This window comes from Fusarium keratoplasticum, chromosome 9, assembly GCF_025433545.1.
Source record: "Fusarium keratoplasticum isolate Fu6.1 chromosome 9, whole genome shotgun sequence".
NCBI lineage: Eukaryota > Fungi > Ascomycota > Sordariomycetes > Hypocreales > Nectriaceae > Fusarium > Fusarium keratoplasticum.
In genome coordinates this window covers 43,551-59,016 of record NC_070537.1, presented here as the reverse complement: position 1 = coordinate 59,016, position 15,466 = coordinate 43,551, and the positions used below count along the sequence as shown (strand labels likewise).

Sequence of the window (15,466 nt, the reverse complement as noted above, 5' to 3'; positions counted from 1 at the left end):
CGAGTTTAGTTGGCAAATAGCGTCGTTTGAGCTTGCTGGCCCGCTCTTGGCCTTGATAAATACGGGAACGAGGACATTATCAATTCAGCTCAGCCACCCCAAGAAATGGGTGTCCTCAAGTTCTCTTGGTGATCTTGTCCTCTTCGCTCATCTCAACCCAAGAAACGGTGGTCCATGATGGACACTAGGTACGTTTGGAAATACGTCCCGGTCATACAACTGTGTAACTGCCTCGAGGCAACTGACACCTGCCTCAACATTGTAGCTCTTGCATGCCAAGGTCTGGGCATGACGACGCTATTTCGCCGTTGACAGACTCTTCGGATCTCAGCATGTCCGTATCGACGACCGCGGTTTCTACGCCGACCGACACCCCGTTGTCACGACCGGAGACCCCTGTTTATCGACCGGGCGAGAGAAAAGTGGATTACGAGTGCTTTCCCGAAGTAGTTCCCTCGAACGACCCAGAGCCAGCGGTATTGGAGAATGCAGGCACTGGATTCAACCTACCGGAACTGGCATGCGCATACACGCATGAGCTACCACAGCAGGCCATTACAACATATGCTGGCCTTGAGGTTTCAACATCACTAGAACCATCCACCAGGGACGTGACGCCGTTGCATCTGCTTGGGGATCAGCCTGACTGGATTGATTGCCCCTTTTGCGAAAGACGAGCAAGGACCACAATAAAAAAGAAGCCCTCAAACCTAACACAGTATGTTAGTTCAACAGGCACTTAGTCAACTGGCTAACTAACATGATTAGTATCCAGGCCGCCTTCCTACTCGTTGCGACGGGTCCCGGGGTTGCTGTTCCCTACGCCGCAAAATGGTGTTTTAATGTCGAGCAATATTGCGGAAACTGTGACAATAGAGTCGCGTATTTGTCAAGAGGGAAAGATTTATTTATTTGTAGGGAAGCTCGGAGATGAAGAGGCCCGGGGGTATCGTAGTTTGACTCAGTACCGTCTAATGTTTTCTTTTCTTCGTGTCGATCTTAAGGCCTAGTCTTTAATATGTAATGTCAAGATTTTTTGGTATCATTATTCAAGTTTAATATGAAGCAGCTGAAAGTGAATGTCAGGGCCATGAGGTCTGGTGGCAAAATATTCCATTGTAATATAGAATAAGGCGTGATGTGGAAGTTGGCTGTCATGAGCACGCTTCAAAACTCAGAAAGCCTGATTCAAACGATAAATCAACTATGTATAGAAGATCGCGAATGAGCTTTTCATAATACAAGACTTTTTAGTTCCTCCGCCAAAAGCAAGTTGAAGACATGGCAAGCATAGAAGTAATACAAGCATTGTTATTATGATGGGAAATGAAGCTTCCAACGCTATGCCCTGCCTCGGCTAACTCGCTTGACGACACTATGCCATTCAATATCATCCAGATCGTCAGCGTGGACTGATACTCCGATGTTGAGAGCTTTGTGTAGTTGTTCCTTTGTACTTGCGTAGAGCATGCGAGACTTGACGTTCTATTAGTGGCGAGTGGTAAATATACCAAGTAGAGAACCAACCTTGATCGATGTGCCAGCAGGAACCCAGGCGATGAAAATAGTTGAGACTCTGAAAGATTAGCATGATGGATGCGTATAGGCACATTTTCCTCACCTTTTGCCTTCGTCACCAAGGTCGTATTCGACATCGTAGGCAGCGTAACGCGGGGCGGGCTTCCCCTTGCGATCCGCGGCAGATGATAGTCTCGTCAGAAAAATCTCATAGTCCGCCTCTGGCGAGACTTCCTCCACGACAACATCGCGTTCATCATCTGAAATTTTGAAGATGACGAAGCGAGGCTTGTCTGCGTCTCTTCGGGACCGGAGTTCGTTAACCGCAGCGATACACTCGTCCTGGATTTTTACACTGAGGGTGTTAAAAAGAGTGGGGGAAGAAGAGTGGGTCAAACAAGGGAGAGTTACCCTGAAGGGATCTGTTGCCATCTGCGTGTCAGAGGGAACGCTGCTGGAAACGGGGATAATGTAGTACTTACCGACATGATTTTAGTTTGGAAACAAATGAAAATAATAGTTGTTGTTCAAGGAGTTTTGTGCTCGATTCGGGATTATTAATGACCTTAATGAGTTTGCTCGAGGTTAGGTACTCGAGTCAGATCCGCTTTGGAATCGTTCAGATATAAGCTATAACGCGTGAGAACTTTCAATGTTATCACTCATAGAAAAATACTAAAGGATAAATATCGACAGAACGATTAGTGATGCTATATAAATAGCTTGCGGCACAGCTTAACACTTGATGTGGTTCAATCTCTTTTAATCAATGCCACCTTTTGAAAGTTTCCGCGGCTCCATGCGAGCCGACCAGGAGACCCCCCGGAACCTGATGGGTCTTCGCTCATCAAGCGCACGTCTCTTCCGCGTTGCCGCGGGTCCTTGTCCTTGTGTCACCGAAAGGTGGATCAGCGACCCGGGCGTTTGACGCGACGCGTGTGAGACTTGATCCGTGCCAAGAGACCAGCTTTTCCGGGGACGCGGACCCTCGGACCCTCGGGCCCGCGGCTCCGCGTCATCTAAATTCCGAACGCGTCTGTTTGTTGGCAACCCCTCAGACATTTGCGATTCTTGCAACCGGCATCGAACGAGATCGGCGAAAGCCTCCTAGCAGTTGACGATGGATGCCGAAGAAACGCTCCAGCAGCGCCGAAGGCGGCTCGCACAGGTTTCCCGAGCGGTAGGAAATCATCCACGTGCCAAGAAAGGATTAGAGCTAATGACTCCCAGTGCGAAGCATGTAGGATGCGCAAGGTATAGTATGATGGTACCCATCATCACACGTGGCCTTGACTGAACCTGGTTTAGATTCGTTGTGATCGTTCAAACCCTTGTTCAAACTGCCGCACCGCTGGTCTTGCATGCCAAGTTGTCAATTCTAGAACAGACAGCGGCCCTAAACGGGACAGAATAGCCCAGCTGTATGACGTGCTAATCACCTGGATGAACCTACTGACTGACAGATCACTAGGGAGGAGCGCGTCAAGTACCTGCATGATCGTCTCTTTTCAGCTCAAACCCAGCTGAACAATACCAACACCACGCCTGACTTGCGGAATCCCTCTTCCAACACACCCACTAGAAACGACCAACACGGACCATTCGTGGTAGATGACACTCATGTGTACGAGGGCAGCTCATCCTTTCGCAATCAAGCTGTTCAGGCTAGCGACATCTCTCAATCCAAGGTTGTTGCTAGTGGCGTCTACACTCAACACAACATGGATTGCCTAACTAGGCAATTAAGCAATCTTCTGCAGCCCTCAGACTTGCGTGCTTCAGCAGAGGATTATCAATTTTCTGGAAGTGCCACATCTAACAACCAACCAGCAATGGACCTTCTTCCATCAGGGCTGGTCGTCTCCATTCTTCAACAAATACGGGGTAAGACATACACTATATCTCTTTTCATACTGGGCCAAGATGACATGGAGAACCATGCGTGGTTCATAAAGCACCTGCTTTACTAACAAATGCAGTCAACCGACCAATTTTTCTTTGCTCATTCATCATAAGTGATCCATCCTTACTCGAGACTCTCTGTCGACAAGCATATTACACTACAGCACCTGTTTCACTTGGTCAAGCTACGGCAATGTACGGGATTTTGCATTGCTTGCTCAAAGAATTCATTTTCCTTGAGAATCCTCTAGGCCAAGAGTACGACCTGAAAGCACACGTATCCACCTGCGAGAAAAATTTCAACCGAGGGATTCAGACATACCAAATTCTAGCTATCCCTTGCTTTGAAAATGTACTCAGCTTGGCCTTGGGGGTGAGTAGTGAGCACCAGATCATCTCAGTCAAGTTCTCACGCCAAACTTCACTTAGATTGCCAAAGCTCAAGAAGAAGGAAAGCCATTTTTATGCTGTACACTCCTGGCAGCCGCAGCGAGCCATTGTCGAATGCTCGGCTATTGCCAGGAAACGACATATGGGAAGTATCAATCTCGTAGAGCCGATCAAATGCGCCGTGTGTTCTGGTATATCTACACTGTCGACAAAAATATTTCCCTCCTCCAGGGCCGCCCCCCGTACCTCCAAGACTCCGAAGTGGATGCTTGGAATCCTAGAAGCTCTCCAGACTCTGATGTCAGGCCTTGGGACCAACTCTTGATCATGGCCATCAAATTTGCCAAGCTCCAGGGCCGAGTTTATGACCAGCTTTACTCGGCCGCAGCACGAAATGCTCAGCCGGTTCAACAAGCTGAAACGATCAAGCTGTTTTCGGCCAAGTTGCAATCCTGGTATGCCGAGCTCTGCGAGGTGAGCTGCAAACTATGTCTAGCCATAACAGATATGGTTAAACCATGCTGACCTGATGCAGATTGACTCAACTCAGATGAAGCAACCCCAAGTGTTTGAACTTTCACAAAAGAGCTGGGACATCATGTACCATTCCACAATGACCTTGATCCTGATTAAAGCACCGACTACAGAGGAAGAAGCTGGCGTTAGTCAAGCGTGTCTTCAGGCAGCCCGAGCTGGTTTGCGATGCCACCTTACATGCTTCTCTAGTTATCAAACAGCCGACAGCCCTGGACTGGTATCAGAGGGTGAATATGCAAGTTGGTTGGTTCCCTTCCTTTTCCTTCCCTGCTTTTCTTTTCTGACACGCTCGCTAGGGTTCTTCATCAGTCATCGTTAAACCCGTTCATTGCCGTGTTCCTCCACGCCATTGCGGCGGATAGCTTGGAGGATCTCTGCCTGCTAGACGACGTCGTGGCGGTTTTGGAAAAGATTTCTATCGTGTCAAACAGCTGCCAAGACCTGTTCAAGGTCTGTTCCACGTTCGCTCGCCTCGGCCGGGCCTTGGTAATGAATGATGCAAGGTTGGAAAACCCAGAGGGAGGGCTGCAACTCTCCAATGACCCCAACTCAGGTCCTCAATCTGGGCTGGAGACCTTTGAGGGGATTTTTGGAGAGGGCATGCTGGAACAGCTTTCGAACTACGAGTCTTACAACTTCTCGGCTCTCCTAGGTAACTGGACCAACGATGAGATGGGAGTTGTGGATGAAGCGCAAAAGTAGTAGTTGAGCCACCACCTGATACAGCCATTCAACAACCCCGGCATTGAAATCGAGAACGATAGATCTCCAGCTGGGCCTGGTGTAGAAAACATCATGCGGCCTTGAAATGGACCTGCAAACACCTGTGACCTTACAACTCTAGAGACAAATCACTGGCACGACTTGCTCTGATGAGCACGTTAGTTTAGGTAGTCTTGGAAATGGGTTCATCTATACTAGTATTGCTGCTTTTGCACGCGTTATGACCACAGATTACCAACAATCAAGTACCGATAGTGCCAGCAAGGCGCGTCCAGGGGCTCCTAGTCTGCGGCGCTTGGGGGTGCCACGGATCCGCGGCCTCCGTTGTGCCGAGATGTGGAGAGGATTCATTCGCTTCCCATATCCCTTCATCCTGTGATACGGCAAGGAAAGGGGCTAGGAAAGAATGACGATATCATAAGAGTAGCATGTTTGTAGGATGTGTTCTCATTACCCAGTCCAGTCCACTCCAAACCCCAAATTTCTTGTCCTCAACGCCTTGTCTCACACAACCCCCCCGACTTGGGTTGCATCGGAGCATTTTCGCAATGGACGGTAAGTGATAGCCTTGTGCCATGTTTATCTTCCTATAAACCTTACTTACCATACTTTCAGAAGACCTCGCCGCTCTCGTTCTCGACAATGGGTACGTTGGCGGGTTACAGCTGGGCGACTTGAATCTCAGGAACTAAACATCGATTCTTAGGTCAGGCATGTGCAAAGCGGGTTTCGCGGGTGATGATGCACCTCGCGCTGTTTTCCGTAAGTTGAATCCTTGAGCCACTCCCTTCTTGAAAGATATCGTTAACATTCGTCTAGCATCCATCGTTGGTCGCCCACGTCACCACGGGTAAGGACGAGTCTGCCCCACCGACACATGATCAGGGACTGTGAACTCGTACCGAGATGGCCAGATCTTGAAGATTGCTGCGTCTTATTCCTTGAGTTAACATGACTACTTTGTTTAGAATCATGATCGGGATGGGTCAGAAAGACTCCTACGTCGGTGACGAAGCAGAGTCAAAACGAGGCATCCTCACGCTTAAGTACCCAATTGAACACGGCATCGTTACCAATTGGGACGATATGGAAAAGGTTTGGCATCATACCTTTTACAATGAGCTTCGCGTGGCTCCCGAGGAGCATCCTGCCCTCCTAACTGAAGCCCCAATCAACCCCAAGTCGAACAGAGAGAAGATGACACAAATCTTCTTTGAAACATTCAATTCGCCAGCATTTTATGTTTCTATTCAGGCTGTCTTATCTCTATATGCTTCTGGTCGCACAACTGGCATTGTTCTTGATTCTGGGGACGGCGTTAGTCACGTTGTACCAATTTACGAAGGGTTTGCAATCCCGCATGCTATCTCTCGTATCGATATGGCGGGACGCGACTTGACCGACTATCTCATGAAGCTTCTGACAGAGAGGGGCTATTCGTTTTCCACCACTGCCGAGCGCGAGATTGTTCGCGATATTAAGGAGAAGCTTTGTTATGTGGCTCTGGACTTTGACCAGGAGCTCGAGGCGGCGTCGAAAAGCTCGGCTCTGGAAAAAACTTATGAGTTGCCAGATGGACAGGTACTCACAATCGGCAATGAGCGCTTCCGTGCTCCCGAAGCTCTCTTCCAGCCTGGCGTTATTGGCCTAGAAACAGGTGGCATTCATGTAACAGTTTTCAACGCCATCATGAAGAGCGACGTTGATATTCGGAAAGACCTCTATGGGAACATTATCATGGTTTGATCCCAATATTCCCCGTACGACCGCAGGTTACTGATGTGTGGTCGTTTAGTCAGGAGGTACAACCATGTACCCAGGTATCGCCGACCGGATGAATAAGGAGATCGTCGGCTTTGCCCCTTCGTCGGTAAAAGTCAAGATCGTTGCGCCTCCTGAAAGAAAGTACTCGGTGTGGATTGGAGGCTCTATTCTTGCTTCTCTCTCAACCTTTCAGCAAATGTGGATTACCAAGCAAGAATACGACGAAGCTGGCCCGTCTATTGTTCACCGCAAATGCTTTTAGGGACATTGAAGAATCTAGCTTTGGTAGATAAGACCACTACTGGTGATCTTTGGTTAGCAATGGTTTGAGGGTTACTATGAGATTGGGTAAGGATTCGTTTTCTTGTCATTGAAAGGTGGCTTTAACGTAAGAGGGCAAGTATGTAATATACTAAGTGATCCCTCAGTCAAAAGAAAAATGAGCGCCATGACCTTGTTTCTATTATTGATAGTGGGGCGGTTCTTCGTCATTGTTGCCGATAGACATTGAACCGTTCGACTTGATAGTGTAATTCCTCAAGGGCGACCTTTAGATACTGCGCGTTTAGAGACAGGTGGCCTCCCCGCATGTCTCCAAGATTCCTCAAGACTGCAAGCCCTCCATGGAGGTGAATGCCTACTAGACTCGGCCCGTTTACCCTACTTGGTTCATGCTCTAGGGTATGAGCTCGTAAGAACTCTAGGTTAATAAACAAAACACTCCCCAAGACTGCAAGTTCAGCACTTTCGGCTGTTGCATCCAAGCGCATGTTCAGTGCCCGGATGGCTTGGCTGTAGTGAAGAGTAGGAAAATCAGTCTGTAAAGTAGTGTCGTTGTGCAACGGGGTGTAACTCCGTCTGCTCAGTACGCTTATAGCTAGGGCAGCGTGAAATGCCCATGCTTCTGCGTGGGCTGCGTAAAGGACGAATCTCTCCCAGATGGGTGACTGGAAGTAGAGTGAGAACTCTTGGGCGCAGATATAGCGAAAGTAGTCAAATATGATCACCTCGTTTCTGTCGAGGTGCCTTAGATGACCAGGTACGCCAAGCTGCACCGAGAGTAACTCTTCTCCTATGGTGTTTCCGTATACAGGGGAAAGCAAAGGAGACGTGGTAGCCATCGATTCGATTACGAAGACCAAGGGCGCTGGTTGAGAAGGATGCCGATGTGACGACGTGGAAAAGTCGCAACGCCGACCAGTGCTTACGCACGGGGAACAAGCCGGCCTTGCTTCATCACACTTTTTATGCCTGATTCTGTGAAATTGTCAACGCCTGCTCTTTTATTGGTCTGAAATATGCCTATGATGAACATACTTGCACGTCTTGCATCCAGTCCTGACTTTAGGGACCCCTCGCGCGCCTTGCCGCCTCTTGGGGTGTATGACCATCCCTTGCATGGGCACGTCAGTCTGCCTCGGTTGATCCGTAGAAGCGGGGTTTTGGTCAAAGGACCTGTTTCTCAATCAAGCCCAAAAGTCCCTCAAGCTGGTTGATTCGCGCTGAGAAATTGTAGGAAGATGCAGGGCATGCATGATCAAAATCCCCGTAGCTCCAAGTTGATGCTGACGGAGAGGTCTCAGGGTGGGTCCCAAATCGGACGATATGATTGGCCCTAGCGTATCTTATGCCGAATCTGGGCTAGCAGGGTGTTGGCGTCCATGTTGTTGATTGGATGGACTTTGACCATGTTATCGCCGTGGCATTATAGTGATATTGACGTTCATAGGGCAATGCCGAAGAAAATCTGTACTGTGGAGGTCTGGGATGAATATATAAAGCTGAGACTACCCTTCCTTCTTGTTCAGTATATTCTTACGTTCATCTTCAACTTGCCCACGCATCATCTTGATACCTATCTTCACTTATCTTCACTTTGATACACCGTCACCCACCATGTCAGACATCAAGCCTTACAAGATTCATGTGCCCGACTTCAGGATTGATCGGCTCAACCAGAAACTTGCCTTGACAGACTTTCCCAGTCAGAACTATGATCCAACATCTACCTCGTGGAAGCTTGGACCCCCGGTCAACGAGATTGAGCGACTGGCAAAGGTGTGGCAATCAGGCTTCGACTGGCGCCAAGTTGAAGCACGTCTAAACCAATTGCCTCAGTTTACCGTCCTGATAGAAACAGCTGGCTTTGGGACGTTTGAAGTTCACTTTGTGCACAAGGAGAGTAGCCAGGCGCATGCCATCCCGCTCCTCTTCTTGCATGGCTGGCCCGGCAGCTTTTACGAGGTGTCAAAGATCATCGATCCTCTGGTGCAGGGCGAATCAAATGAGGATCAGACATTTCATGTTGTTGCACCAAGTCTGATTGACTTTGGGTTTTCCTCGCCAAGCAAGGTACGTGCCTGAGTCTTGACTGGCGAATAGGACTGACAAGGCGCATCTGCAGAAGGGTTTTGAGTTTGAACACCATGCAGAAGTTTATGACAAACTTATGCAAAAGCTCGGGTACGATCGTTACGGTACGTCTGCTTGGTAAACACACCAATAACGTCATGTTAACGTTACGTTAGTGATCCAAGCTGGAGATGTTGGATGTTTGGTTATGAGATATGTGGCCAAACTGTACGGTCCTTCACGATGCATGGCTTGTCATACAAACACACCCGTACCAAGAGAGCCGACAAAAGACACCCATCCGGAGCTGCATGCAGATACCTCGGCAACGCAGCTCACAGAGACTGAGAAAAAAGGCCTACAGCGTACTGGAGACTTCTATAGTGAGGGCAGTGGATACTATAAACTGCAATCCACAAAACCCTTCACCATCGGCTACTCGCTGAGGGACAGTCCCGTTGGTCTCCTGGCATGGATCTATGAAAAGATTCGCGAGTGGAGCGACGAATACCCATGGAGCGATGAAGAGATTCTTACCTGGGTTAGCATTTATTACTTCTCAACACCAGGCCCAGAGGCAACGAGCAACGTGTACTACGCCATGGAACATAGCAAACCACCAGCGTTTGCCGCAGCCGCAGAGTACGTAGATATACCACTGGGCATTTCTCGGTTTTCAAACGATCTGGTGCTGTTGCCCAAGTTGTGGAATCAGACTCTTGGCCCAATAGTGTACGAAGTCGAATATGTAAAGGGTGGCCACTTTGCTGCCTGGGAGCGACCGGATGCAATTATTCAAGACTTGCGCGCCATGCTCCAGTTGTTTGAAAATGGTGATGAGGTTACAGAGAGAACTCAGGGATGAAGTTGGTAGTTTTAATAGGGTGGTTTAATCCCCATCTTTTGGTGGTCTTTTTGAATGGAAATTTTGTGGAAGTTGTAATTCAATGTGGTATCACTGGGCTTGGCGGTGCGGTAGAGTGTGGAACCTGGCAGTCGGATAGATCAGAGACATGTTACGCTTGGAAGTGATCGAAGGTTGTTACAATGAAATGTTATGCTTCCTGTCTAATTTAAAATCTCGCCCCTTTCTCGCACCCAAGTAGGGTAAAGATTTTATTCCTACCGAGGTAAAGACCGAGAGAGTTCTCTCTATATCCAAAGCCCTGAACTAGTTCATCTCGGCCACGAACCTTGCGAGTTCGGTTCCCAAGTGTATTAGAAACATCCTCGGCTAGATATAGGACCTCTGAAATGCTGCTAGGTAAACGAAGGTTCTGGTTTGGGCTTCCATACAACCTCCAGCTGGTGACCGTTCCGTCTTTGACTGTTTATTTCCGAAAACCTTGCCCATTGTCGTCCTTCCAAGCCCGCATCTTTTCCAATTTGGTGTCAATACGATCTATCGGCACAGTTATCCTATTAAGGACCGGACGTCAATGATAACTCCGTAACTTAGAGAGCACCTGTGGTAATTCTGAACTGCACACGCTACGATAAAAGGGCTAAGGAAACCAGCCCCCCGAAGTTGATATTGTTATGTGGAGCAAGGCCAAATTTTGTCAACTATTTCGTAGTAGATACATACTCCCAAGAGGTTATGAGATGGACTCCGTGTGGAAGATAACCTTAGGTACCTTGGACTGGTTGAAGAGCTCATAGCCTTCGGCGGCATTGGATAATGGAATGACGGTTTTAAATAAGAATCTTGATAGCACATTAGCCTCGCCCAAGAACACATGAGACTTTGCGTAAGAGAATGTAGAATAGCTCTGTTCACGAAAACGACAATGAATTACAGGCAGAAACGGATTCAAGAAACGGGGACTTGACCTACCCAAGAGAGTGGTGTATCTCCACCAACAGATCCATCGCCTCAGAGAAGACACTTCGAACTGGACATCTCCCCATTTGTAGACGGATGTTTTTGCTACTGATATTAGAGTACTGTGTCATTGACATAGTGGATACACGTACTTGTAAGCCTCAGCACCCGACCATGGAATCTATCAAAGGTCAGTTTCAACCAACACACGACCCCCGGAGGATTTCAACGCACCTCGGCATTATGAACGCCAATACTGCTAATAGCTCCAAAAGGACGGACTAGATCAAAAGCTGTTCTCAGTGCCGGTGAAAGTCCAACGACTTCGACGACAATATCGGCACCGCGGCCGCCAGTTACTTGTGCGATGCGGTCTTTCAACCCGGTCTTGTTTGCCACAAAGTTGAGCGGCTCTGCTCCGAGATTCCTGGCTTGGTCGAGTCTATCACTGACACTGTCCACGGCAAAAAGATGTCGAGGGTGGAGAGCAGCGGCGCTAGCAATGGCGCAAAGACCGACGGGACCGCAGCCAACTACAACGATGGTGGCATCCTGCGCCCGTAAGCGAGGCATCATTTCCAGGGCACTCTTGACCCCGAAGTACCCAGTAGGGAAGATATCAGCCATGAGGATAAGGGCCTGGTCCGGGATAGTTGCTGGGGCTTTGATGATGGTTCCGTCCGCTTGAGGAACCCGCACGTACTCAGCCTGTGCGCCATCAAGACGTTCGGAGCCCAATGGCTGGCTGTTGACACACCTAGCGGTACCGGAATTGATGCAGAAGAAGCATGTGCCGCTGTCAAAAAAAGTCAGCGGTTGAGACTCGAACCACAAAGTGGAGAAATACCATGAGGTAGTGAATGGCGAGACCACCTTGTCTCCGATCTGAACAGATTTAACGCCATGGCCGGCTGCAACAACAGTACCCGTGAACTCGTGGCCCATGATGTAGCCAGTCGTGGAAGGCTCTATGCCACGGTAAACGTGCAACTCCCTGCGTTACGGTTAGCAAGTGTGTCCAGGTTAAGCGGGCAAGAAGGCGGGTTTTACGATCCACACAAGGCGGTCATGTGAACCTTGATAATAACATCGTCATCGTTCTGTACTGTGTTTGAGTTAGACGAGCAGAGAAAGACATGTCGATGAGCAGCATACTCTTGGGGATAGGTCGATCTTGGACGGAGACCTGGAGTACACCGTCGAAGACAACGGCCTTCATGGTATCCGTTGGCGCCATGATCCGAATGTCGAGAAGTTTTTACGAAGTAGATGGAGGTCGCAAAGAAAATTAGCTTGTCTCATGGCATTCGTTTTGGGCTGGTGAGAGATGCTCAAGTCATATTTAAGCACCATCATGTCGGCTCGGAAGCAGCGAGTTTACGCCGTAGAATCCGTCTCATGGAGCTTTCTTAATTCCCGCCTTGTTCCCGATGCTTCTCTGGAAGATCACGTGAACGGGTGAATCGATTCTTCGCGATAATCTCCGATCACATGACTTGGTCCCCACGATTTCTTCGTTTGTTCGACGCGGATGCGGAGCTTTTTTTTTAGTGTTTCTCCCCGGAATCCCTGCTTGCACACGTTCAATGGATCACGGAACGACACGAACTCGAGAAGCCTGTGAGCCATGTCGGTAAGTCACCACACGCTCCTCGTTTCAACGCAAAGGGGTGTATATGTATACTATTTGTCTATGTAGCCGCAAAAAGTCGAAATGCACGGGGGAAAAGCCAACTTGCTCGTTTTGTCAACGACTTGGCTTCTCATGTGTCTATCTCTCGAGAGCGCGGTCGACGCGACAAGGGACTTCTAATGGAGTAACAAAAAAGTCAGTTGGTGTATGAACAAGCTATGTAAATTGTGGGCTAACGAAATTTCCAGGCTGTCTACCAAAGATCGTATCCAGATGCTGGAATCGAAGCTCAGTGATCTCTCCAGTCTGTTGCGGTATGCTGCAGCTATTTCGAAACAGGGTCCCTTCTACATAAAAAAGAGGACTAATGTCTATGTTAGCCCATTGCCTGACAGCAATACACTCGGAGAACCTGACCAGGCACTCGCTGTTGGCAATTCCCAACTTACTCTCGTCACTGACTCGCAAGAGGCAGTGGTCCAAGTATCGGACGCCACTAGGACTTGTGACAAGTTTACTAAAACCAGGTAAAGTCATTCGAGAAACAACACGATATTTATTAAAGTGGCAATGCTAATAATCACTTTAGCTATGATCCCCCGCCAGAGGCACTAAATCATTTCGTGCAAATTTACAAAACTACTCTTCACCTTCAGCCTTTGCCACTATTCAACCCCGACGACCTCTGGGAAAGAATGGCCATTCTCCCTCAGTTCCTCCTTCACAGTTTCTTGGCGCTTATGCTGAAGTTCTCTAGCCACGAGTTCTACCACGGCGAGGAGGTAGAGGCTGCTAGCTTTTATAATCGGTTGGCAGCAGATGCTACCATGCGTCTCGCATTTGACGGGGCCCCGAGACTGGAGGTGATCCAGGCATTATGTCTATTGACTTTGAGAAACATTGCAGGTATGTGGATTGAGTTCGCCGTTTTTGATCTGCCATTCACGCTTTAAAATTTAGCTGGTGACACTTCACGAGCTTGCATGACTACTGGTGCCGCCGCCAGACTCGATAGTCTCCGTAGACCTCAGCGGCACGGTTCTTCGTTGGCGAACGAACTCGATGTCCGATGTTTTTGGAGCGTTTACATGCTTGAGACGATATTCTTTCCACATGTACCGAATGCCCCGGAAATGGACAAGTCCAGCCAACACCCACCAAGTGTCGAGCCGCCGCCGCCGATCCCATACGACAACAACCAAGTCGATGCACCGGACCTCGATATTTCAGATGGGACGACCGAAGATTTGGGCATCAACACATACTGTGTCGAGATGATTAGTGTATGGGGAAAAGTCGCCTCTCTGTTGCACAGAACGCGGCTGGGTGCAGTTGAAACTCCCTGGTTGCCGGGCTCAACATTCTCAAGATTGAACGTCTTACTATACGAGTACGAGGCCCAACTGCATCACAAGCATTTACTAAGAAACCTCTTCCCGTCCAAGAGATCATCAGACGAGATATGCAGCTATCTTGAGTATTGGCATCCATGGTTGACAATGCATATGACCCTGCATGCCTCGCTTGCACTAATGAACCACCCATTCATCCACCTAGTTGCCTTGCGGCGCAAGAAAGGTGTTTACCAATCCCGGCTATTTCTTCAGCAGGTGATCGACCAAGCGTTACTACACACAGGATGGGTCGTTTGGCTTGTGGATATGTTTAAAGATGCGTCTTTTGAGATCTACAACCCCCTACTCGGGTCGATAGTTGCAGCTATAGCCACAATACCGTGGCTGTACCAGTTTGCCAAGGATAACAAGGTTTCTCGTAAAGCGGTTGAGGACTTGGAAAAATGCGAGATGTTCCTCCAGCGGTTATCATTTACATGGCCACATATTTCTCGAAAGGTATGTTCTGAAGAGGACGGCTCGTTTTCGTCTCATCGACAGTGTCAGATGGGGCTCATGGCCAAAATGCTATTCAAGATTGGTGCTGATGGTGATCATAGCTCGATGGCCTCAGAAAGCTGAAATTGTTTGTCGCGGACAAACAACAAGACGTGCCAGGCAAGGCAACCAAGATAACGGTTCCATCGGGCATGCTTTGGGAACTCCTTGATCCTAGTATCTGTGATGCTACCATATCTGGTTCTCAGCTTCCAGCACTCTCGGAGGCAAGCATACATGTTACCACTCATTTTCTTCATCCCTTGGACGATGACAATCTCCAAAAGAGTCTGATGGATAGTGACAGAGGCAGCTTTGAAGATGTGTTTACATTAAGCCAAGATGATCTACGAGGGGTTTATGTAAATAGTAGTGTTTTCCCGTTTGATTACAATGTTATATAGAAATATTCCATTCTTGATCAGCTCATAGTGCGTCTAAGGCTAAGCGAGTATTATTATTTTGGTATAGAGATCATTGAACTTATTAATAAAGGAGTTTTATATGATAGCCAACATTTAGAAGACGAGGGACATGGCTGCCACTTAAATGTCATTTTCACGAAGTTGTGCCAGAGATGTTTTTATCCCAGCGATTTTGCCGTCGACGATACCACAATCTCGAGAGGCGAGCTATTTCTAGGGGGCTAACTATGGTTTTCAAGGATTGATTGGAAGAGAATAAGGTCGCGGGAGTTCATTCTGGTCAGTCCCTTAACGGAGATCTTCTGGGTCGCATTCTTCCGCATCTTTGATGCTAGTGGTTAGACAGCCCGATACTAACAAGAAATGGGACTTGATACTATATCAGACTGACACACCCTAGGCCAAAAGCCTGGTGGCCGCCAGGAAGGCCTCCGGAGTCTTTTACTGTGGTTAACCTCAGATCCTTCAGGGCTAGATTGGGATCTTTAACCCAGCTAACATCGCT

The 15,466-nt window shown here is 48.5% G+C and overlaps 6 protein-coding genes across 6 annotated transcripts; 4 read left to right on the top strand and 2 right to left on the bottom strand.

Moving 5' to 3' along the window:
* Window positions 1–1,341: 1,341 nt before the first annotated feature.
* Window positions 1,342–2,006, bottom strand: NCS57_01090100 (Cofilin; the record flags this gene model as incomplete). Its single annotated transcript, XM_053060630.1, has 5 exons — window positions 1,342–1,485; window positions 1,528–1,576; window positions 1,622–1,873; window positions 1,930–1,940; window positions 2,001–2,006. 5 exons carry the CDS (start codon window positions 2,004–2,006, stop codon window positions 1,342–1,344), a joined length of 462 nt encoding a protein of 153 aa, XP_052909016.1.
* Window positions 2,007–2,638: 632 nt separating this feature from the next.
* Window positions 2,639–5,049, top strand: NCS57_01090000 (Zn(2)-C6 fungal-type domain-containing protein; the record flags this gene model as incomplete). The annotated part of the gene is made up of 8 exons (XM_053060629.1): window positions 2,639–2,698; window positions 2,749–2,772; window positions 2,827–2,939; window positions 2,990–3,402; window positions 3,498–3,793; window positions 3,850–4,284; window positions 4,346–4,590; window positions 4,644–5,049. The coding sequence occupies 8 exons, from the start codon at window positions 2,639–2,641 to the stop codon at window positions 5,047–5,049; spliced, it is 1,992 nt and encodes a 663-aa protein (XP_052909015.1).
* A 569-nt stretch (window positions 5,050–5,618) lies between these two features.
* NCS57_01089900 (Actin, gamma) lies at window positions 5,619–7,096 on the top strand (the record flags this gene model as incomplete). The annotated part of the gene is made up of 6 exons (XM_053060628.1): window positions 5,619–5,625; window positions 5,686–5,716; window positions 5,777–5,832; window positions 5,890–5,920; window positions 6,039–6,810; window positions 6,866–7,096. 6 exons carry the CDS (start codon window positions 5,619–5,621, stop codon window positions 7,094–7,096), a joined length of 1,128 nt encoding a protein of 375 aa, XP_052909014.1.
* A 1,634-nt stretch (window positions 7,097–8,730) lies between these two features.
* Window positions 8,731–10,051, top strand: NCS57_01089800 (EHN domain-containing protein; the record flags this gene model as incomplete). Its single annotated transcript, XM_053060627.1, has 3 exons — window positions 8,731–9,186; window positions 9,239–9,311; window positions 9,363–10,051. The coding sequence occupies 3 exons, from the start codon at window positions 8,731–8,733 to the stop codon at window positions 10,049–10,051; spliced, it is 1,218 nt and encodes a 405-aa protein (XP_052909013.1).
* A 733-nt stretch (window positions 10,052–10,784) lies between these two features.
* On the bottom strand, window positions 10,785–12,248 carry NCS57_01089700 (uncharacterized protein; the record flags this gene model as incomplete). Its single annotated transcript, XM_053060626.1, has 7 exons — window positions 10,785–10,893; window positions 11,024–11,116; window positions 11,164–11,192; window positions 11,246–11,807; window positions 11,859–12,005; window positions 12,062–12,116; window positions 12,167–12,248. 7 exons carry the CDS (start codon window positions 12,246–12,248, stop codon window positions 10,785–10,787), a joined length of 1,077 nt encoding a protein of 358 aa, XP_052909012.1.
* Window positions 12,249–12,591: 343 nt separating this feature from the next.
* NCS57_01089600 (uncharacterized protein) lies at window positions 12,592–14,940 on the top strand (the record flags this gene model as incomplete). Its single annotated transcript, XM_053060625.1, has 6 exons — window positions 12,592–12,644; window positions 12,711–12,839; window positions 12,893–13,171; window positions 13,234–13,550; window positions 13,605–14,497; window positions 14,599–14,940. Exons 1-6 carry the CDS (start codon window positions 12,598–12,600, stop codon window positions 14,938–14,940), a joined length of 2,007 nt encoding a protein of 668 aa, XP_052909011.1. The 5' UTR covers window positions 12,592–12,597.
* Between the last annotated feature and the right edge of the window lie 526 nt (window positions 14,941–15,466).